The sequence below is a fragment of the Bufo gargarizans genome, chromosome 1 (genome assembly GCF_014858855.1).
Source record: "Bufo gargarizans isolate SCDJY-AF-19 chromosome 1, ASM1485885v1, whole genome shotgun sequence".
Taxonomy (NCBI): Eukaryota; Metazoa; Chordata; class Amphibia; order Anura; family Bufonidae; genus Bufo; species Bufo gargarizans.
In genome coordinates, this window is record NC_058080.1 from 57518084 (window position 1) to 57542183 (window position 24100).

Sequence of the window (24100 nt, forward strand, 5' to 3'; positions counted from 1 at the left end):
TGCTGATTTTATTTTATTTTTTAATTTATTAAGAAAGCTGAATGACAACCACTTTGGCTAAGATTGTAGCTTCTACAGGGGATATCAACCACCATTCCTGTCAGCTAAACATTTATAGTAATATATCAGTGGCTTGAGTCCACCAAAGTGGCAGCAGCTCGTATGGAGTACCTTTCTGTTCTAGGTTATGAGACAACCTATTTTAGGGCAAATGTAGAAGTCTACAAATTGGGGGCAAATTAGACCAGAAGCCTTCTTTCTTCGAAAAGATCTGTTGGGCGCAACATGCATGATATTGTTATGAAACGAAGAGGAGTGGCCGGTTATCTCTAGGGAAAGAATGGCGTATGGTTAGGCAAATCCAAGTTTTTGAAGATCCGAAATGTCCCTTAGGCTAGTTTTACACTAGCGGCAAGGAACTCCGGCAGGCTGTTCCGGCGGGTGAACAGCCTGACAGATCAGTGCTGCCGCTAGTCCACACGTGCCCCTGGACTACCACTCCGGCCCCATTGACTATAATGGGGGCGGGCCGGAGTGAAACTAAAACATGCAGTTTTATTCCGACCTCTCTGCATTTTTGCCATACTGCCACCAGAACTCCAACTCGCCCCCATTATAGTCAATGGGGCCGGAGTGGTAGTCCGGGGACACGCATGCACTAGCGGTGAGTTAGCTAGTGTGAAAATTCCCTTAAGCTGGCCTTAAACATCAAATTGTGATCTACCGGAATGTGGGAGATCAAACATTGGATTGGATTGTTCTTATGAGTAGTTCAACTCTTAACATTCCAGACCACACTGGCAGAAAAACAAAAGAGTGGGCTTGTGAAGATAGACAAATAATCTGCCAGGTTTGGCCAACCATGCAGAACTTTTCGTTTCAGCAAACCACGTCTGAAAAAATTCAACTTGATGGATCATGTTTTTGGCAGGCAATTGTCTGAAATTTTTCATACAAATTTGAAACTATGAGCTAATTTGTTGCCTATATCACCAGTTTTTTATCTTGTTTATGGGCAGCTTAGACTTTGCATCGTAGTTGGTTGATCCCACCAAGCATGTAAAAAATACTAATGGAAATAGGTAGGAAGACCACAGAACGCATATGGTTAAGCATAAAGTTTGATTGGCTGTGATCTGTCAAGGCATACTAAATATTTTTGTACTCTAAATCACTTTTAGTTGTAAATTTATCTCGAAAAGATTTCTTTTACTCAATACTTACTATTTAAACAAAATCAGGCACGTATCCCTGGTAGTAACTCTTATTCCAGCACGTCTCTTACGAGGAGAAGCGGCCAGCAATTGTGGCTTGGATGGTGCCAGTCCTTGCCATCAGTGATGGTGTGTGGTTTTTGGAGAACCGTTCATTTGCTAAGAACCTCCTGATCTGACACAATTCAACATTTTCTGCAGCAGTAACCAAAAGAATTCCGTGGGCTGCCTCTTACACTGGCCCCTCTTGTCTTACTCGGTGAATTTACTGACAAATTTTTACCTGAAATATAAAGCAGACGCTCGGTGTAAGGTGAAACATGTTATGGCTCAGCGTTTTTTGTTTCTTTTACATTTTTGGGGAAATATTTTAAAATAATTGTGTTTTCGGAACATTTTGTCTAGTACAGTCTCGTTGGTCCGGGAGTTTCAGTTTTGCATGCGCCTTGGCAGTGGAGCTTACTTGCTCTTCTAGTCACTGGCTTCCTGAAGGTTTTGTCCTCTATTTTCTAAAGTGCATCAGTAGAGATCTTAAAGAGGTGAAGATGCGATACCAAACATAGCCCATGGGCGTGAGTGGTTCTGTTTTGGGAAGAAACTAGCCATGTTTTTTAATCTTATAGTGGGATGTATATACTGCGGATTTGCATGCAGCAATGTGGATGACATCTTAAGAAATCTCATCTACACACTTAAAAAAACAAAACAACTTCCTCTTAAAGTGACTTGCAGTGCTTCCTCTTAAATTGACTGCCGCATGTCAATTTATTACGCCGATTTCAACATTGGATTATGCTCTTTGCCATGCAGATAAATCTCCCCCTTCCCCCTGTTGCCCCCTTTGGTTGTGACTTAGGCATTATAGTCTTTATATAGCAACCCCCAAAAAAAAAACATTTTGAAAAACATTACATATGAGCAAAACTTTTAATTCTCGCCCTTCCATGTTTTGAAAGTGGCATAGGTACACTTCTCTGGTCTCGCACGTTGCAATGAGGTGGTCTTGCATGTTGCGATGGGGTGGTCTTGGAAGCCATAGTCTTATACTGAGCCTGTTTGGGTGCTGTCGTTTTTGGAATGACACCAGTGTATATGAAAATTCCTATGCACTTGAAGCTGGATTTGTTCTTAGTGACGGCGAAGGGACAGTCTGTTTTTATAATCGGAAGCTTCTGCCAGGTTTGGTCACGGCCAAGTGTGCTGAACATTCTGTTAAGGTGCAGTTAATGTCTGTGCTGGAAGATGCTCTTATTTTACAACCTGGAATGATGACACAGGAAGCTTCTCTGCATACCAACCTGGTTTCCTCACCTCGGTTGTTGTCTGTACCATTGAAAAAAAAGACAAAAGTTGTGTATAAAACTTCCAAAAATGGTAAAGGTAAAAGAATTCAAATATATTTCCACTGCATGGAGTCCCTTTGCGTAGCGGGTCTCACAAGTCCACCATACATAGGTTAATTGGCCCTAGTACTTATTAGCGAAAACTGGTGAATCCCGAAGAAACCTATGCAAACAAGGAGAACATTTTTAACGCCATGCCAATTGTCTTGATGTAAACCGTAAAACCATGACCCTAAAACGTTGTCTGGGCATCTGCTCATACCCAGTACCTATTCTCAGACTGTGATTTGTGGGGCCTAGTAATGTAATTTTTTAAGTTTTTATTGTGCACACAGGGAAAATCATCGGGAAGATTATTTGTAGATCATCACATAAGAACTGCACCCTAGTGGCAAAAGGGTGGCTCCAGATTTAGCTCTAAATTGGGTTGCCTTCTTCTGGACCTTCAAACTTCAGTGCAGTGTTGGAGTCGGGCCCACTGGAGGATCATCTGGTACTGGCCCGTCCAATCCTGCTTATCTTGTAAATATTTCCGAGCCCTGCCTTGTAAAATCCCCCATTCTGAAACTCAGAATTTTACTCCAGTCCATGCAACAACCATCCAGTGAAGAAGTGGTTAAATGGGGAGCCAACAAATTATTTTGCTACTGGTTAGTTCTATGTGATTTACTTGTATTAAATCAGTGGAGCATTTTTCTTTTCCGAGTAGACACTATAATATATTTCAAAGCTGAATTGCAAAAATAATTTTCCATTACAGAGGACTGTGTGTCAGTAGTTCGAGTGTTTGATAACATATATTTAATGTCAGGGCAGACAAAAATATCTCCTCTCTTCTAGCGGGTGTGAATAATAGCTTTTTCTGTGGTAATAGTTTGTCCTTTCTTAAAGGGATATCTCTGTTTCTAAAAAATCTATGTATTGGAAAGAAGTTTATTTAACATTGAACTGGAGCCCAGAATAATCGGTTACAGTCTGTCTTGATATAGACTTAACTTCTCAGAAGTTTCAGATTACAGATTAAAATGTATTCTCTTTTTCAAGAGTCTATAAAACTTACGGTAGTTTCCAGTGAGGAGATGTGGATTTAAGTGGTGATTTGCTTTTTGGAAAACTGTTATGTAGAGTTTTTAAGTGCAGTAACTCTGCTATATGAGACATATGTCTCTAAATTATTTCTAGGCTGATTAAATAAAAAATTATTTCCCAGTAAAATTAAGAGAAACACATCTCTGAATATTTCACTTCAAGTTCTTAGAAATTCTAAGACGTATTGGTTTTCTAAGAAAGATTTCATCAGGGTTGGATAAATCCCAGGAGCCTGGTAGCCAATGCTACTAGAATTTTTTTTCAAAAAAGGTTTTAAGGTGGTTTTCTGTTGTTTAGGGAAAGAAATTATTCTGGCTTATAGAGAGGTCTAGCTGTCTCTAAGTCTAAATTAATACATCTACCTTTTGGATGACGAGGTCAGATGTGTTCATAATTGATGGCTTTAAAATTACCAATCGTTAATTGGCGTCATGTATTTGATCGTAACGAGTAATATTGTGAATTTTGATTTTTAAGGAAAGATGACTTCTTTGTTCTGATTGTAAGGCTCCCTCATTACATAAGTCTTACATGTACAAAATTAGTAGATAATTCATCCACCCAACTCCATCAAATCCAAGGTCTCAATCCAATGAAGAGTGGTCCTGTTTATGTTTCTAAAGGGTTCTTTGTTTGGATGTCCTTGAACAGCTTAGCTTGACAATTTGACAATTTTGTTTTCTTTATCCAGTAGGTTGTTTGTGCAAAAACTTCAGCCAGTTGTCAGCTGAAACAAATGAATGGCCTATATCCGTCCAATATGAAAGTCCATTTGAGATGGTGGTAGACGTAAGAGGACACTCTTGATGGTGCTTAGAAGACTAGTTTTTCTACAGAAGTCAACAGTTGAAGTCAGACATCATATAGTACATGACTATCTCTTTCTAGCAAAGCTGGAACCAGTCCTATACATCACATGGTACCAGAGATCTCTACTTTCATTGCTCCAATTTTACTTATAGATTTATTTCAGGCTGGCAGCTCAGGGATGTGTCCATTCTGCCGTAGCTCTTTCCCTGTAACTGCCACAGCTTCTAAGAGAAGATATGGCTGGTGATAGTTGAAGATTTAAACTGAGCATGTGCGACCACCTAAGTGAGGTGGACAGGAAATAAGGAAAAGAACAAACAGCAGGTGGCACTATACAGATACATTTTATTGAATAGCTTAGTGGCTATACTAAATTGTTAATTAAATGCAATTTCAAAAGTATTCCTATCCAGGTGCTGGTTTGAAAAATGTATAATATTTTTCATGACCGGTGTTTCTTTAAGAGTTTAACTTTGTAGTTGACTAAACAGCTGAAATATGCTCCAGTGTTTTTTGTGTCTCTGGCAAGCTTTAAAAGACAAGAACAATGATGGCCTCAAAACATGTAGGTTTTTGAAATTGTACAAACATGTCCCACATCAGAGAAGCTTCACTTTCCAAAAAGTCTGTTAATATCAGAAGCCATGGGTTCACTTTTTTCAGGTGGTTGATTTCAGGTGGCATTGACCTCAGCAGATCTTGCACCCTGCATTTTTTTGGAACTCATGGAAGCCACCTGTTCACCGATGACTGCACTAATTAGGGGATTCTAGTCAACCAAAGCATTAAAACTGTAATGGATTCTGCCAAATTCTGATGGGCTTAACATGTAATTATACTGCGCTTCCCAAAGTCCTTGGCAAACAGCTTCTAATAGCTCTAAAACAACAAAGGTTTATCTGTGCGCTGTGTGGCCATTTTATTTATTAGCATTTCTTAGGCAAGTGAATTTTATTAAGGAGCGTCATGCCACCAAAAAATGTTGTTAATCCTCCTTTTCTCCAAAGTTTGGGCTAGTTGCAGCTTCCTCCTACCCAGCTTTCCTAGACTGGTGAATGGTAGTTCTACCTAAGTTTGCAGCAGTAGAGCACTTATCTGAGCAGATTTCTGGAATCTACCTACAGTATTTTTTTACATTTTTCTTTCTTTTTTTGCTTTTTACATAATCTGTTATTAATACAAAAAAGGTCTATTAATATTGCCTATCATAAAATACAGCCTGGTTCCCGAGATCTTAAATCCATTTCTGCAGACCCTAGTGCCATACATGTGTCCAGGGGCCATAGGCTAATCCCAGACCTGCTTTCAGCAGTGCCGTCTGTGATTTTAGCTTTTTCGCAGATGAAGTTAAGGAACTTGAGTCTGTGTGATTCAAGTACAAAGAAAAACCATTACTGTCATTCTGCGGAGCCGTGTTTGTCTCACGTGGACAGAGTTGGCAGCGTTCCTTAGCGTTGACAGACAATTACTTTCTAAATGTAGCAGTCAAATTGTAAAAAGTTAGCAATGGTTCAGCAGGGACCCACTTTTGGCCTGTCGCTGCTTGTCTGGATCGCTGGGGGGAAAAAATGAGCTTCTCTGCCAAAGCATCTGCTTGTTACCATTGGCATTATTGGGGTTTATTTTCAGATAGATGTGAGCTTGAAGGTGGCCAGAAAACGGCTGATCATTTCAGCTACTGCAGTGCGCTGTCATTTTTTGGGATACTTTGTTCGTTGTGCATTATTTACTTTTATTCAATTTTTTTTTGTTCCTTTTTTTGGTATACTTTTTATTTTTATATATATATATATATATATATATTCTAAAGTTTGCTTAAAGACCATTTGTCAGCAGATCTGTACCTATGAAACTGGCTGACCTGTTGCATTTGGCAGCTGAAGGCATCTGTGTTGGTCCCATGTTCATATGTGCCCACATTGCTGAGAAAAATGATGTTTTAATATATGCAAATGGGCCTCTAGGAGCAACGGGGGCTTTGCTGTTACAAATATGCTGAAATTATAATTTTTTTATTGTGTATATTTGTATTGAGTGGAAACAGTGATGTCATCACTGACTACCGTTCCTGCGTCCGATCTGTTTCAAATTAGCATAAAAAAAATTATGGACTAATGATTGATTATAGTCGAATGGTCATCTTGGTCCTTTCCAAGGACCGCTTTGTCCCACAGAATTGTTGCTTAAGTATTCATCCCCCCTTGAGCTTACGGAGTGAAAATGTTGGATGTCCACTCCTCCAGATATTTCGATTTTGGAGTTCTCTGGGGCCACTTCTGCTATAGAGTTCTCAATGCTCCTTCTTCTTCTTGGCTTCTGAAGCAATAGGGAACATGGCAGCTTGCCCAGGTTGACTATACTCGGGATTTGGACTAAATTTCTCCTGTTTAAATTCATTGATGCTGTTGCTATCAACTAAGCCTCACCCTCTTTTAACCACTGCCAGGCGTATTGTTACCTGTACGTGAACCATGCATGGTATTATTATAGCAAGTATTATGTTATTACAGTTAGGGCTCATGGAAACTGCTCCTCTCCAGAATGCAAACAACAAATTTAGCTGGGAGGGGCATACATTTTCTGAACATGACCAGTTTATTTCACTTTTTTATAAGCATAAACATTGAGAAGATACACTTTCTCTTCCAGTCTATGCTGTATTTGCTTGGAAACCTATGTCTGACTCTGAAAGGGGTTGTCTCACCTGGAACATTGGTGGAGGTGGGACCCACACCTATCTGTAGAATAAAATTCCCAAGAGAACGATGTAGAGAGTCTGACCTCCCCCCAAGCAGATATTGGTGGCTTAGATCATCCATATAAAAGTGCTCACAAAACCATTTAAAGGGGCTATCTCACGTGGAACATTGGTGGCATATCTCTAGGATATGCCACCAATGTCAGATAGGTGTGGGTTCCACTTATCTCTAGAACGGGACACCCAAAGTTAGCTCAGCTATTTCTGACAGTGCCATAGAAGTGAATGGAACCGTGGCCACGCTTGTGCGATGGGCTGTCGATTCATTTCGGCTTGGCTATCTTCAACGATCCCACAGAACAGAATGACCGTGCATGCACGGTCCACTCAACCGAACGTTGGACGCTCCATTCTACAAATATGCCACCAAAGTTCCCAGTGAAACAACTCCTTTAAAGGAGTTTTCGAGTAGTTTGATATTGATGATCTAAGGCTAAGCCATCAATATCTGCTAGGTAGGGATAAGACACCCTACCTCCCAGCCAGTCAGCAGTTCTGTGGTAGATTAGGAACTACACAATAGACGGATCTACAGCGCTACTAGAGAAAAGTTGATCGGATAGCCAGCCATAAAATAAATGTCCTAGAAAACCCCTTTAATGAAATTGTTTATACTGCTGGCTGCATGGGCACAATGGCCACTCTGTCAAGTTGATTAGTTCTGTCTGTTTTAGGGAAAGTAGTTGACATCCAATATGGCTGCCACTACATGTACAAGACAGATTAATGAAATCCATAGCTGTAGATTGACATTTTCACCTCCACCTCTCCCGTATCAATGTATAACTACTGTTACCATTAGTAGACAGGTGATTTTCGGCTACCCTTCAGCCACCAGCCTATACTCTGAGTTGCACTGGCTTGGCAGAGTACCAAAGAATATTTTTGTGTGTCCTAAAAATCCAGCAGGAGACAGACCCATCTGGATCCAGTATGGTGGCCATCAGTTGCTTCCATTTTTGTGGGGTTTTATTGACAAACCTTCTGTACAAGTATGGTGGTCCTAAGGAACTTTGACCACTGACTTGCAGTACGCTCAGGTTCTCTGCCCCCCACTTGGCTGTACGTTTGGATGTACGTGGATGACGGTGCCGTAGGTTTAGGTCAACATTGCGTATTGTTCTTGCGAAACTCCAATATTTATTGTTGTGCGTGCTATCGATCTGAAAATTGAGCTGCCTTGTGCCAATATTGTCCTTAGGCGTCGACTTTGTCAGTGCAGCACTGCAAATAAGGAGGAATGATAAGCTGAATGGGTTGTGTCACTTCTGTGCTGTAGTCCAAGTGTATACATACCGTACATGAGATTATGCAGGAAGGTCAATATTTGTACCGTTGACCTACATTTGGCTTTATTCCATAAATGCGCTGTAAATTATTTTTTTTTCTTTCTCTTGCGTTCATTATTTTGTTTTGTTTTTTGTCTTTTTTTCTCTCTTGCTTTTGGTAGAGTGCAACTTTGGACTTAACTATGTCACCACTTCAATGAGCTATTTTTTTATTTATTTTTTAATCTGTATTGTGACTCCGATACTAACACAGACCTCCCAGAGTGGCCGACCCTTGGTGGTGATCATACTTACCTGGTCACCGCCGCATGGTTTAGTCTCTGTCGCTCCCGGGCTGGCTCTTCCTCTTCTCACAGGCCACAGCTGTGACCTGCTCCCTTTGTGTCATGTGATGCAAGGGGAGAAGGTCACTGCTGTTGCATGTGGCCGCAGCAGTCACGCGCTGCCCTCTATCAACGGATGTTGATTTCAGCACTGTAGAGAGGAAGACTTGGCTCGGGAGGAACAGAGACCGGACCCAGTGTTGGGGACCAGGTAAGTACCACCACTGGTCACCCATTCTGGGAATGTCTGTGTTATACTTGGGTAGGCCCTTTAAATGTCCCCCTAAGGTGCCTGTCTCTATTTTTGGCCAAGATATTTTTAAGCCACTTTTGAGGGTCTGTTTAACGGGCAACATTACGTCAGTAGTTCAGCATTATTTAGTCATCTGTAATGTATATTAAAGGCACCGATCCCATCAGCATAACCACACATAACCCCATCCCCATCGGGTGAGTCAGGCACAAGACTCCGAATCCCAAAGGAGATTCATTATAGAGGTGACTACGTATATGTAGCGCTATCCATTCTATAGCACTTATGGAAACAAGATTAGAAAAAAACGTGCAAACAGTGCCACATCCATCCACAGGTTGCATATGTTTTTGCACCTCGTTGAAGTGAACGAGGCTGGGCTACAATACCACATGCAACATGTGGACTGGTGTAGCACTTAGGATGAAAGCAGTGACATTTTTCTAATGCTTTACAACCCTTTTACCTACAAGAATATCCCAGTAGGCCTTCCCCCAACCCCCCCCCCCCCCCTCCCGATTACTGAAAATGTTAAAACTAAAAATCTGTTTAAATAAGGATTGAAATTACATAAAAGTAAAATATGAAATTATCCAATATAATTTTTATTTTTTTTGTAATCTAGAACCTCCGTCCTGGACCCAACCGGAAAAAATGGAGAAGACTCTTTTCGCAGTTCCAGCTGCTAGTACTGTCCGATTTAGATGCGCCGCCGCTGGTAAACCCCAACCTACTATCTACTGGCTGAAAAATGGTAAAGAATTCAGAGGGGAACATCGCATAGGAGGAATCAAGGTAAATTTATGTGTACAGATTGCTGCTAACCGCTATAATTTTCTCATTTTCTTGATTTGCATGTTGAATAACGTGTCAACATTTGCAATATGCAAATACATTGCTCGTGCTTCGGTGTCAGCATGGTGTCTGCTTCCAGGTGGCTTCCTTAGTTTCTTATGAGACATTGGATCTTGTAATGGGCTATGAATGTCTTATGTAGAAGAATGGTTTTCAAAAATTTCTGCTATTCGTGGTCTGTTTTTGAATAGTGCTCAGAGATAACCCCACTTCTCCCACCTGAGGAAACTATTAAGTAACATTTTGATTAATGCCTTCGAACAAAAAAGCCCAATTTTTCAATATATGGGGGGGTACTATACCTCCTTATGGAGATCACCTTATGAGCGTGAGAAATTTTGTAGGCTGCACTCTTAGCAAGCTCTACTTCTAATACCACCAGATGTAAGGTAGCTATCCTATAAGTTAATGTTCACCCTTTCAAACAGGCCTTTGAGACATGACTTTGATAATAATTAAGCAAGCACCTCATTTTTCGGTAGGCATTGGATGCCCATTTGGTCCCATTGGAAGGGTCATTTGCCCCAAATTCCTTTTTTGCCAAAACCAATCAGTCGTAGAACACTTTTGGGCTCTTTATGGCAACATTATAAGGTCATTGACTGAATATATTTGAACATTAATCTTTTAGGTTAGTCTTAAACCTTTATGTGAATGGCAAGACATTGGTGTAGGTGAGACCATATTCATAGAAGAGCCAAAACAATTTGGGGGAGATTTAATTCCCACCTTAAGCCTAAAAAGTCGCCAGTTTTATCGTCCATGATGAAGACGGCCATTGTCCCCAACACATTTTATCATCATTTTACGCCAGATAAATAAGGGCCTTTTGTGTCTCCCGGCACCAGATAAATATTGCTAATAGCTACCCACGTTCTGATTGAAGTCTAGTGGACAGTGTATCCCATAGCTGGATAAAAGCCCACTGGGGTCTAAAGCTGACTGTACCTTTTAGATAGTAGTCGGCTGAACAGGCAGTTGGCCAACTGCCATCTCTCCTTACCCCCACACGGAGCGTTCTGAATGGGTAGATGCAGACAAGAAAAGGAAAAAAAAAGAATTGGTCAAGACGAAATCCAACTGCCCGACCCATCTCCCCCTCTACATCTGCTGAGTTGGAAGGCCTCCACATGAGATGGTTGACCGATCCTGCAGAAATAAGCGGGTTCGTCAGACATTGATGTAATCTGTATAGCCAGCTACGGGTATTTTCACATTAGCATTAAAGTTTCTGGTATTGAGTTCATCATAAGGGCTCAATATCGGAAAAAAACGCTTCAGTTTTGTCCCCATTTATCGTCAATGGGGACAAAACTGAACAGAACGGAATGCTCCAAAATGCATTCCGTTCCGTTTAGTTGCATTACCAGACCGGAGAGCAAACCGCAACATGTTGCATTTTCCTTTCCGTCCGTGGGATGCAGAGCAAAACTGATCCGTCATGACCCCAATGCAAGTCAATGGGGACGAATCCGTTTTCTCTGACACAATCTGCCACAATAGAAAACGGATCCGTTCCCGCATTAACTTTCAATAGAGTTAATGATGGAACCGTTTTGGCAATGTTAAAAATATGTTAAAGATAATATAAAACGCCAGTGTGAAAGTAACCTAACAGTTGATAATATTTTTGTACTTTTTTGTTTAGGTAATATACACTGGCGCAGATGTTTTTTTGATGTAGTTTTCCTTTTAGCTGTGCATTCTGGTCAAATCAAGTGCACACTTTATTCAGACTTAAACTGCTAGGTTTTTGTGCAATGCCAAAAATGTATTCACATGCTCCCTCGTTAGGTGACTGTAGATGGGAAAACTGGCCAACCTGGAATGTTCAGGTCAAAGTCTGGCCGCATGACACACGTGATAACGAAAGTAGCTACACTGTATCCTGTGCCAGAAGACTCCACGTAATCCTTTGTGTACACATTAAGCAGAGCTTAGAAATGCATTACTACAAAAGAAGCAGGAAAGAATAAAAATAAAAAAACTATAACGTTAAAATTGCCTATGCAAATAAAAATAAAAATGGGTTATACTATACCAGCCCTTTGTTGACTTCCTGAATATTGAAAGAATGTTCCCTGAAGTATTCGTTGGACAGGAATAGGAAAACACAGCTGCTTTATCCCCAAAACAGCGACATACATCTTCACAGGTTGTTTGTGGTATTGCAGCTCGTAAGTGCAAAACTAGATACAACTCGTGGACAGGTGTGGCGCTGTTTCTGTAAGTAAGCATCCATTTTATATTTTATTTTTTTTGTTTTACAACTGTGTCCTATGAGGGACATTTTGCCCCAAACAATTTTTCTTCCTTATATAACTTCCATATTTGTCTATTCACGAACATAAAAAAAAAAAATCTAATAAAATATTGTGTCAATTTCTTCAAATTGAATTTTTTTTACTTTGTAGTTTTTTTATTTGTTTATTTTTTTGTTCATGAGGAAGGACTGATATTTGTTAGTGGTCTGAAACGCGTAACCGGGCATATGTACAAAGCCCAAATATAAAAGAGGAAATTCGGACAGCACTCCAAGTAGAAAGCAAAATGTATTCACCCATGTGGCAAAAAAGAAGCAACGTTTCGGCTCAGCAATAGAGCATCTCTCAAGCCTGAGAAAGGCTCTATTGCTGAGCCGAAACGTTGCTTCTTTTTTGCCACATGGGTGAATACATTTTGTTTTCTACTTGGAGTGCTGTCCGAATTATATATATATATATATATATATATATATATATATATATATTTATTCGCAAATAGTGCAGCAGCACAGTCAGATGTTGTGCACTGGGTGCAAGATTCCTCAGAGAGGCTGGCTTCTCCTCCACAATATATATTCACCAAATGAAGAGGCAGCACTTCCAGTTATTGATGATAGGGTGACGACCCCAAACTTTATTCCCAGCAACGTTTCGGCCTTCTCACTCGCCTCAGTGAGAAGGCCGAAACGTTGCTGGGAATAAAGTTTGGGGTCGTCACCCTATCATCAATAACTGGAAGTGCTGCCTCTTCATTTGGTGAATATATATATATATATATATATATATATATATATATATATATATATATATATATATATATATATATATATATAATATATTACAAAATGGGAGGCAGCACCGATCAAGATTTGAAATGGCCGGGTGCACGCTCAAGGGAATAAAGCTTACCCGAAATATAATGTGCAAAAAAGAGCAGCACTCCAACGCAGGATGAAATGAAATACAAAAAGTTTATTCACCCCTAGATATATATATATATTTTTTTTTTTTTTTTTTTTATGCGACGTGTCTCTTTTGTCTGGTCAAGCTACTTTTAAAGTTGACAGATTATCTACAAACACCCTCCAGGATTGTTAGTTCTGCTTTGCTATACACAGACGCTCTTGCTTTGTCAGAGATAGGCATGGCAGCCATCATGGCCACAGAGGGTCTGACCTCAGGCATGTGACCTGTGCCCTGACTGGCGGAATAAGTGACAGTGGTTATAGAAATGTTTTCTGTTTGCTTCTTGAAAGCCTAAGGAATGTGGAAACAAAGCCCCCCTGTGACAAAGCCCAAGAAAGTGAAAGGGAGCTGGAGGATAAGCAGTCTAGCGATGTCTTAGTCTTATCTGCCGGTCCTGGTCACTAATCATTAGACCATGCATTACAACTAATTGGTTCTTATCAAAATATCTCTAGAATTTACCCAATTCTCAGATATCAGCCATTCAGAGTATCACTAAAGCTGGCAACTTTTCATAGTAAATTTTTTTGTAAATGTTTGGGAGGTACGGGGGTAAAGTAGTGATCACTGGGGGCATGGATTTTTCTGGATGTCCATTGAAGGACCGTAGAGCCAATTTCCCTAGTCTGACATGGAAGATAAAAGGGGCTAAAAGATTCAATTTTATAACAAATATAATCAGGTTTTTTTTTTACCTCTTTAATAATTGTGAATATTCAGTCTATTTTGGATAACTTATTGTATGTTAGAAAGACCTCCCAAGATAAATCTGACCACAGCATGTTCCTGTGATCCCCAGCGATCAGCTGTACGCTGTGGAGGAATCTGGCAAAAAGTGTTCAGTTCCCTGCAGCACCCCCACAGGAGGAATATAGTATTACATTGCACTTTTTTAAAGCAAGAGATGTTCTTTTTTTAGCCATTCTCTATTCTGATTATTTGATGGAGGTTCTGGTTGAGGGACCCGACCCATTCTGTTAACTTCTGTCCTAATGGGGTAAGTGAAACCTTAAATAGTGATATCGGTGTCAAGGCCTTGACAAGTTTGCAAAGTAAATTTAACATTGGCTAATAAACGCCCTAGTCAATACTATCTTCATCATAATCGACATCTCCAATCATATTTTTATCATAGGAAAAGTTAGTGGAGTATAGATATTTAACTTGAGTTGTCTATAGTTAGCTTAAAAAGGTCACACAACATTTTCTGAACAGCAAAATGGGCTAAGAGGAGTTCTTACTTTGGTTCTTTAAAAGTATGTTGCCCAGCAGAGGGCGACAGTGACACCAGAAGGAAAGCAAACATTGTATGAAATCGGATATCTTTCCAAAGGCAGAGACCATTAGAATAAAAAGACATTTAGCCAACCCTTTTATGACTTTTTTTAATACTTTTTTTATATTATTTATCTTGGGGATTTAAGCAGCATTATTAGTGTTCATTGCAATTATGTCTGGACTAGCCCTTTAAATGCATGGGAAGATCAATAGCAAAGACTATGCAGGTATTTTTCCTACAATATTGAACAGCAGGGTCTTCCTTTATGATAGACAAATGTGTGTGTGTGTGCAGCAGGAAAGAATGCAGCCCTTTCAGCCTCTGACCCCCACAGTCTGAATATTCGGGACGCCAGTCAAACTGCTTCACCAGCAGCATGGTGACAGGCTCCAGACACAAGCCCCCTGCCTGATACAATCTGTATTTTGGGGAGAATAGTCTGAAATCTGAGAACTTGAGCCCTATCCATTCACACATAAACACGTCTCCATCAAACAGAACTTGTTAAAAGGTTGAATGTTCTTGACTAGTGTGTCTTATGAGTATATACTACATGTTACTGGAAAATTTCCATTAAATTCTCTGTAATTAATATTTGTCAAAATCTAACAAGCCGGCCTTATTTAATGGGTAACAATGGGCAAACCTGGTTCCCACATGGGGCCCCTAATTTCACTTGTGTGGATGCTTAGACCCCAATTTGCTTTCCAATCTCCTTCCTCCATGGAGCTACTGAATAGCCTTCCTTAGGCACATGCAAACAATAAGTTAGAGGATGAATATTGATGGACATAATAGAGAGTTCTGGGACCCCCCCATTTTCCAAAAGTGGCCCAGATATTTCTAATGATGGCCTTGAGCCATCTCATAGCAACATTAGACACCATGGTAAGGAATGGCATTACAGCTAGAATCAACAGACTGTTTGCTCCAACTAGGTGATGGCCTCATCCCTATTGCCAGTGTAGGATAAGGATAAAATTATGGCTCCTTCAGTCAGGTAAGGGATGACGTAATAAATATATATTATATTACTATTACAATTCAGCTTTTTACATTTCTGAATATAAAAATAAACTGTAGCCAAAGTAAATGAACACCCACCTCTCGAATGTGATCACCTCATGCAAGAATTTCTCATGACTTTATATCCGAGATTTCACAAAGAGCTTTAATATTTAAATCCTCCCTGGAATCTCTGTTATGGTAAGTCTATGTTCACTAAATGACCCTGAAAAAACTGGTGGATTATCTCTTCCCAGGCTCCTGTGTGTAGCCTTTACTCAGCCCCAGATCCAAAATGTGCCAAAGCATGTCTCCATGGGGAGACGGGAGACAGAGAGAAATAAACTCTGGAGATTTCCAGCTATATACTGACAAAAAAAAAATAGAGAGTTTTGTGACTTCTATGCTGGTGAGGACTTGATTTAGACTTTTTTCAGTGACAGGGCAGAGTGAAATTTACGATTGTTGCTGACCTGGCCATCAAAGTGTAGAAGTGGTCAAAAATACCATAAAATATATAGTAAAATACTCATACACATATGTGGGAGGTTGCTCATCTTGAATGCCAGAATTAAAGTTGGCATGAACTATTTTTCAAAAAGGTTCCACCAGTGTTGGTGAATTCTGATCATTATACCTTTAAGTTGCTGGTAAGATCCCATCAAATGTGTCCATATATCCTAATCAGTCTTCCACCTTAAATATATGTACAACTAGCCATAACAAACAAAAACAAATGTTAAGACCAGAACTGGTCTTCATGTACCCCAAATCCCTCGACACGTAAAGATGGCCATAGATGTTCAGTAGCTGCCAGCCAACGTCTTTCAGCCCTGACAACAACCAAAAATCTAATGTCTATGGCCACATTGACCATCACAATATGTATGGACCTTAGATTCAATCGGTTTACTACTGTTTTGATGACCTTTCTCTTCTTATTTCATTTCTTTAAAGCTTCGTCACCAGCAGTGGAGCTTGGTCATGGAGAGTGTGGTTCCATCTGATAAAGGCAACTACACTTGTGTGGTGGAGAATAAGTTTGGAACCATTCGACAGACCTTTCAGTTGGATGTGCTAGGTAGGTGCAGAAACTCAAGAATTCCAAAAAGACTGCTCTTAGATGTATACTGTTATTCATAATAAGGTTTTCTTCTGTGAACTCATCATACATATGCATGGGCCTTACTAAGAAGTCTTTGTTTGACACTCTTCTCACTGAAGAACTTCTGTATATGTGTATGACCATACAATACCCAGTTTGTTTGTTGTGCTGTTTATGTACTTTCTGTAAAGGCTGGAAAAGGAAATTGTGTTTTTGGCAACTATATAATAGATATCCAATAGCAGTACCAGACTAGCAGGGTATAAGTAAGTTGTTAGAAGCTGACTTGGACCAGCACACCAGTTCTGATGTTTGTACAAGCCACAATGTCTCCTCTGAAGAACCAGGTTTTGAAGGTCTCCAACTCTCACATATAATAACATTGACAAGAGGCTTTCATGTAGGTCCAATGAAAGGTAAAGAAACCTGCCAAAAGTATTGGCCTAACTACAAATCTTGTTTTGTGTTTTTTTTTTTTCTTTTACATGAAGTAAGTAAACTGTGTTTTATTGTACTGTTGCTTCTTTTGGTGTTTTTATACAATGATTACTTGAATGCTGAATATTTTTTTTTTTTTTTTTAGAGCGATCTTCTCACCGACCCATACTCCAGGCAGGGTTACCTGCCAACAAGACAGTTGTAGTAGGGAGCGATGTGGAATTTCACTGCAAGGTGTACAGTGATGCTCAGCCTCACATACAGTGGCTAAAACATGTGGAAATTAATGGGAGTAAATATGGACAGGATGGAGATCCTTATGTCTCAATTTTGAAGGTAAGCTTTGGAACACATTGATTTTCCGTGTTAGAGTCAAGATGCTTTATATAAATTAGAAGTCTTCATGTTCTTCTGAAAAGCTGGGGAAGAACTTGTACAGAAGACTATTTTGCAGACCTGTGACTCATTCTTGGGGGTAGTCAATGAGTTATTTGGTGGACACAGTACTCTTGTCCATAATCAGTAAAATACCATTGTGTAAAATAGTCTACCCTGATGGCCATGAAATAGACTATGCCAGTTCTTTTTCTGAAGGAGTACTCTAAGTAATTAATATGTATGAGTGCCATTACCATATCTAGATCTCTGGAGTTGGGGGATGTATAAAACAGATTAAACTTTACTTGCTAGTTCCTAGTGTTTCCTTTACGGAATCCTATTAGATATCCATAGGCCTAGTGGCATTGGTATCTTCTATGGACCATAATAAGGAGAGCCAGAAACCTATTCGGCCATCTACTAATTTAGTCTGTGCTAAAATGTGTTGGGGGAACTCTTAACTCTGGATAGGTGGAACCCTCACCTATCACCCATGGTCACACCAATTGTTGTTTGGTCATTATACTTCCAAAGTGGTGTTTTCTTGCTCTGGAATCATGTGGTTTTATTTTATATTAGGGGCCCTATTACACTGATTATGGGGACCAATCATCAATGGTCAACAATCCATTGGATGCTAAAACATGTACTTGATAAAGTCTATTTATTTTTATTTTTAACACGTTCAGTCTATTGTGCTAGGCTCGGTCAAGAGCAATTGTGGTTCTTTCTGGGGTGAATAAGATGTCTTTCACAAGCATCTACCAGATTAAAGTGACTAACCTGAAAAATCATTCAAGATTAGCTATTTTGTTCCAAAACAATAACTGAGTCATTGACTGTCATGTCAGTTGGGGTGGGAAGATAAATGTAGCTTCTCATCTCACTCAACCGTGGTATTATGTTAATTCTGTGTGGTAACTTACTCATTCTGGAATAATGACTTTTGCCTTAGTCTCCTGAACACAGTTTGTCATTACTTGTCTAAATAGAAGTATTTTAACCTCTTATTTTTTAGCGTTTAGTTCTTTCTTTTTTAATTTTCAAAAAGATACATTAGACGAATGCAGGTGTGAACAGAGCTTTTCAATCCTGAAATTTTTTTTTTTTTTATACATGTTAATACGTCCCACACTCAGATTACATTTCAGTAAAACCAACTACATGGAGATGTAAATGTCTACAAAAAAATCTATGTTTAGTGGTAACTGAAAAGAATGTAGTAAAAAATTGTGACAGAATCATTGGGCAGGTTTAGGAAGAACATAGGATGAGTTTCTTAAGGGGATTTTCCAGTTGATTTTCACAATTGATGGGCTATCCTTAGGATAGCCCACCAATATCATATCATATTGGTGAGGGTTCCAACTCTCGGAACCCCTGCTGATCAGTTGTTTGAAGGGGCTGATTAGTTGATTGGCGAGGGTGCCAAGAGTCAAACCCCACTGATCTGATATCAAAGGCCTATCCTTCAAGTAGAAAAAAGGATTGCCGTTTCCATGGGTTGAGTCTCATATGTTGCGACTGAGCTGCAATTTCAGATCAGCAGTAGTGCAGCATTTTCTGAGGCAGGGTAGACTTTGACAAAACCTGAATAATTCCTTTAAATTGACATAGCAAGCAGGTAGATAAAAATTGGTTCATGGTTGGTGACACTTTAATGAGGAATATTTTGCCCCTGAAGTTTTATTTTCCTTATGAAATATGTTATATATAGTTATATTTTAAGCTTTGTTTTCATCCTCAAAGACAATATAAATATACAAAAAATTAGGTGATAAATATATCATGGTAGTCTGCTGAAGCTCCCACCGATCTTCCCATCAGCACGTTTGTGCTGAATGTTATAGACCATACCACCCTTACAGTTTTATGTATACAACAACTCCTCACCGTGGATGTTTTTGACTAGTCTTCCATTTTACTGATCAAGGGGGGCTCCAGCAGTCAGACCTTAATGACCTCAAATTTATCACCTATCCCAACATTTTTGCTTAACAACTACTAAGAGTAAAATATGTTTTTGCTAAATATGAGTAAGCCATTTGCCGGGATGCAGTCCAACATTACCTTATTTCTTTCTTGATGATTGAGCAAATTTTGAAGCCATATTCTGAAGTTTGAGTGTTTGCTGTTCCTCCAGACATGGATAAGCAATAATTCAGAAGCTGATGATGTCTTAATTCTATACAATGTGACATCAAAAGATGAAGGAGAATATATATGTAGAGCCAACAACTTCATCGGCATAGCCGAAGCTGCATTTTGGCTCAACATTTACGATCCAACAGCAGGTAAAACCATAGACTCAAGGTTTTGAATGAGTTCTCAAGCTAAAAAGAAAATATCCTGAATATTCTTGGGTCTTTGGTTGCTTGTAGATTTGGTGTTTCTGCCACCATTGGTGCAAGAGATGTCAATGAAAGAGAAACCCACAACCCACATTGCGAGGTCGAATCAAGTCATGCAGATTGTAACTTGTGCACCTTCTAAACTGAAATAGAAAGGTCTGCCACCATAAAGGTAGCCATTTGGTAGGCAAAACCTATGTACTCAAAGGTCCAACCTACCAATTGTCTTTCAATCAAAAAGATAACTGAAGTCAGTTGTACTTTACCAGGACACTGGCTCATGAACTGCCAAAATAAAATATTTATACAAAACCAACAGAAACCATTTTGGTCCCATTTTCCAAAATGGTTGTCTTCATCCTTGTCCTTCATCATTCTTCCTGGAAAATATGTTTTCTAATATCAGGAAGATGGACCTAATTAACCACCCCTATGGTCATGAATTCTAAACCCCCTTACTAGTACTAATAAACCTCAAATTTCTGAGGTTTTTAGGTTTTGCCCCATATAGAAGGACCATTGCTTGTGTAGTGTTGTGGGTCCATTTTTCAGATCTCATTCACTTGCATGCTACATTGGTGGGACAGATCTTAGAAGGCCTGGTGAAGGGTTCTGGTATCTTTTTTTTTTTTTCTCCTACAGGTGATAAGCTACTTCTGGTTGCTCTTTCAATTTTTAGCTCCATGCTGGGATTCTGGCTTCTTTGCATTCGTTTTCATTGGTGTTATTTTTTTCCTTCTGTTTCCTCTGTGTGTCCTGTTTTTAGTTTATTTCTTCCCATTCTTTTATTTTTTAGCCTACGGGTGTATACTCCTCGGATAAGGATATTGAGGTTCTCGTTTTACGCAATGTGTCTTTTGAGGATGCTGGGGAGTATACCTGTCTGGCTGGGAATTCTATTGGCTATTCACATCACACTGCTTGGCTGACCGTTTTACCAGGTATTCCCTCTCGCATCTTTTCAGTAATTCTTTTCATGTGCCCAAGAAATGCCAAACAAGGTTTCACCAGTTTAGTTTTTATTTGTGCAGTTAAGCATTTTACCCTTATGGTGAAAGCCATATGACCTGTAGATGAAATATTAGCTGCATATCGCATTGGTTCATGGGTAAAACTAATCAAATTTAAATCCTTTTATAGTGCTACCCATGGAAAGTTTTTATAATTTTTCTATAAGCAACCCCAAGTGATTTGGTCTTTTAACACGGCCTACTTTGTAACTTTTAGTTTGGCATTTCTGTACATATATCTTTCATGATCATCATAATGTAAGTATGTCAAATTACTTCTTTGTCTGATCTGTAAACCATGGTGTTGGGTCCCATTACCCTTTGCTTCTGTGTCACAAATGCTACAGCATGCTTCTGTTCTCATTTCACTGATTCTAGACTTATTTACAATGAATTACATGTAATTGTATTGTTCTGTAACTATAATAGGCCCATATTTATTGTTAACTGTTATGCTCGTATGGTGATTAAAGGGGTTGTCCGGGATGGAGTACTTTGTTACATTAGTACAAGACAGACAAACATAAAACATACGTCCATGTCCTACCTTTTCCAAGTAAATTCTTCGCCAGAAGTGAACTTTTCTTAGACTCTGTAACGTACCAGGTCCCTTGCAGGAGCGCGATTTAGCGCAGCGCAAACGAGAGCATCGGAGGATGAACTGCTCCGATGCTCATGTCAGGGGGGCTGTCTGGGTGAAAATAGAGGTTTGTCCGGGTTCAGCTCTGAACCCGGAAAACCCCTTTTAACAGGGATTTTTTTTCTGGGATTGATGACCTACCCTTCAGGGTCTATCAGTGGTGTTCTGGTTTCCCGGCCCATTAGATAAGTGAAGAAGCTGCAATGCTCTTCGGCAAGCACGTTGTCCACTTATTTTTTTACCCTAGCACAATGCCATGCGTGTATGGTTTTGGATATGTCTGGTACTGCAGCTCAGATCCATTCAAGTTAATAGGACTGATCTTCAGTACCAGATATAGCCACAATGATTTTCACACTGTAGTGCCATGATAAACAGTTGAGGGGACAGGGAGCTTACTGATCACCTCAGACTTTTCATCAATCGGCTTGTCGTCTTAATATGCTTTTAACCTACCCTATGGCCTGTATTACACCAACAGATTATCTGACCAATATCTGTCCAATCAGACCAATAGTTGATGTATATAATAAAAGATCTGTGTGTGTAATAGGCCATCTGACCAATTATTGGTCAAAAAAATCTGTCAGATAATCTGTTGGTGTAATACAGCCCTAACCAAACAGTTCACATCTTAGACAAAGTTATTAAACTGTGCTACTTCACCTACAGCCAGCTGAGTATTTTGCAATGGATATTTAATTTTGTAGACTCATCTAGCCACCTCTTCTTTCTGACTCTTTTAAGGTTTAAAATTATTATTTTTTTCACCCCAATAGAACCAGTTGTCAAAGTAGAAGCCACTACCTCCAACTCTGTCAGTGTCCTAATTGTGGTGACTGCAACCATTGTGTTCTTCTTGGTGGTCATTATCATCATAGTCACCTACCGGATGAAGAACACTTCCAAGAAAGCAATGAACACTCCAACAGTGCAAAAGGTCTCAAAATTTCCACTGAAACGACAGGTAACAGAAAGTAGATACAAGATTACTATTGATGTTCTTCCCTCTTTCTTCTCACATTTCATACCCTGTATACTTCTTCTGGGTTGTACTATACGTTTCATTTAGTCTGGTTTCTAACCAGTGGTGGTGCACTTGTAGATTTGGTGACCACACAGTCTTCCACCTCCAGTTATGAAATGTCTCTTACAATAATTATAGATTTTTAATGGCAACATGATCAACATTGCCTCCAAAGATTAAGACCTTGTATGACCTTGTCCTTGAGTGAAACCCATCCATGAAATAAAGACCAACATTGTGGATGAGTAACTCATCCTCCTTCTGTAGGTGAACTGTTAGGTTTGGGTGAAATCGTTGTCTTACCTTATGTTGGATGCTTTGCAAACTAGTGTTCACTAAAGATTCTACAATCTAACCTATTCTTTGTCATGTCTTACCAAGTGCTCAAGCTTGGTGGTCTATAAATATGGTTCTAGACATATGACTCTAGTCTTGAATTCTATGGTTTCTGCATGTGTAATTGCAAGCATGGTATGACCTTTCTTAACACAATTTCCTGCACTTTGCTTCATTTCTACAACCTAATAATATAGATGTAATTTTATGATCTGTACAAGCAGACTCTGCAGTTGTCTCCAAACCCGGTTGCCTACTAGCATCTATTGGTTTCCATACTTAATGTACATCCCATGACCAAAAGTGATGCTTCACTGGCACCGGCAGATGATGAAGACTTTGCCCATGCTTGTACCCCTTCATATTTATTTTCCTTATAGAAAAGAGAAGCATTACATTTATTCATTCTTACGGGTTATCTCTTTATTGCCTCCTGCACACAACCGCAAAATGTTGCCTTTTTTGCTTCAATAGGTGACCATCTTTTGGCCAAGAATAGGGTATGTTTTATCTTTTTGTGGAAAGCAGAAGATAGAACATGTCCTGTTCTTGACCGAAAAATTACTGGCGCACTGACCCATTGAAGTTAATAGGTCTACATAAAAAAATCAATGCAACACGGATGTCATCTTCATTTTGCGGATCCAAGTTTTGTGGGCTTCAAAATACATACGGTCACGTGCATGAGGCCGATGGCCAAGTTCTGAGGTTGATCATTATATGAATCCTAAATCAGAACCGTACATAGATTTAAAGCTAGCTTAAAAAAATCACTCTAGCAGGGATACAGATGGCACCTTTTTAGTCATAAACCACCTCTACTAAGAGCAATGAAAGATACATGCCTAATATCCACACTCAAGCACTGAGGCCAATGTTCATGTTAACATGTAGGGGACCCTGTGGGTCTTCAGAATGGACTAAAGGTCTGACATAGTCAAACATTTGCCAAGTGCAAGTTACTCTGATAAGGTCCACGTATTTTGAAGGGTTTCCTTTATGGCTTCCTTTTAAAGTTCCTTGTACAGTAATAGCTCAATGCCAGGAGGGCTCTAATCAGCTCTGTCAGGGCTCTCTTTTAACATATGAGGTTTCCTTTCAATAATGAGCGATTTATCAAAAGTGGTGTAAAGCAAAACTGGCTTAGTTGCCCATAACAACTAATCAGCTTCAACCATTCAATTCCTAAAGGAGCACTGAAAAATGAAAGGTGGGATCCCCATTGTTTTCTATGGGCAACTAAGTTAGATTTCCTTTACACCACTTTTGATAAATCTCCCCTATCGTATTTCAACCAAGCAATAGAATTTGTATATTCTATTTTCTGTAATGTATCCCATTTCCCTCCAGCGCTTCAGTCGTTGCGT

The 24100-nt window shown here is 39.5% G+C and overlaps 1 protein-coding gene across 6 annotated transcripts in view; it reads left to right on the forward strand.

The window, feature by feature from the left end:
• The window catches only part of FGFR3 (fibroblast growth factor receptor 3), a 72951-nt gene that overhangs the window by 34310 nt on the left and 14541 nt on the right, over window positions 1-24100 (forward strand). For 2 of the 6 annotated variants that reach the window (XM_044295467.1, XM_044295472.1), the window contains exons 5-9: window positions 9705-9874; window positions 16406-16529; window positions 17137-17327; window positions 19513-19663; window positions 22150-22337. In XM_044295467.1, the coding sequence (XP_044151402.1) occupies window positions 9705-9874; window positions 16406-16529; window positions 17137-17327; window positions 19513-19663; window positions 22150-22337 (824 nt within the window). Of the gene's footprint in view, window positions 1-9704; window positions 9875-16405; window positions 16530-17136; window positions 17328-19512; window positions 19664-20516; window positions 20662-22149; window positions 22344-24100 lie in introns of all 6 variants that reach the window. The other 4 variants (XM_044295479.1, XM_044295483.1, XM_044295462.1 and 1 more) reach the window with 3 other exon arrangements.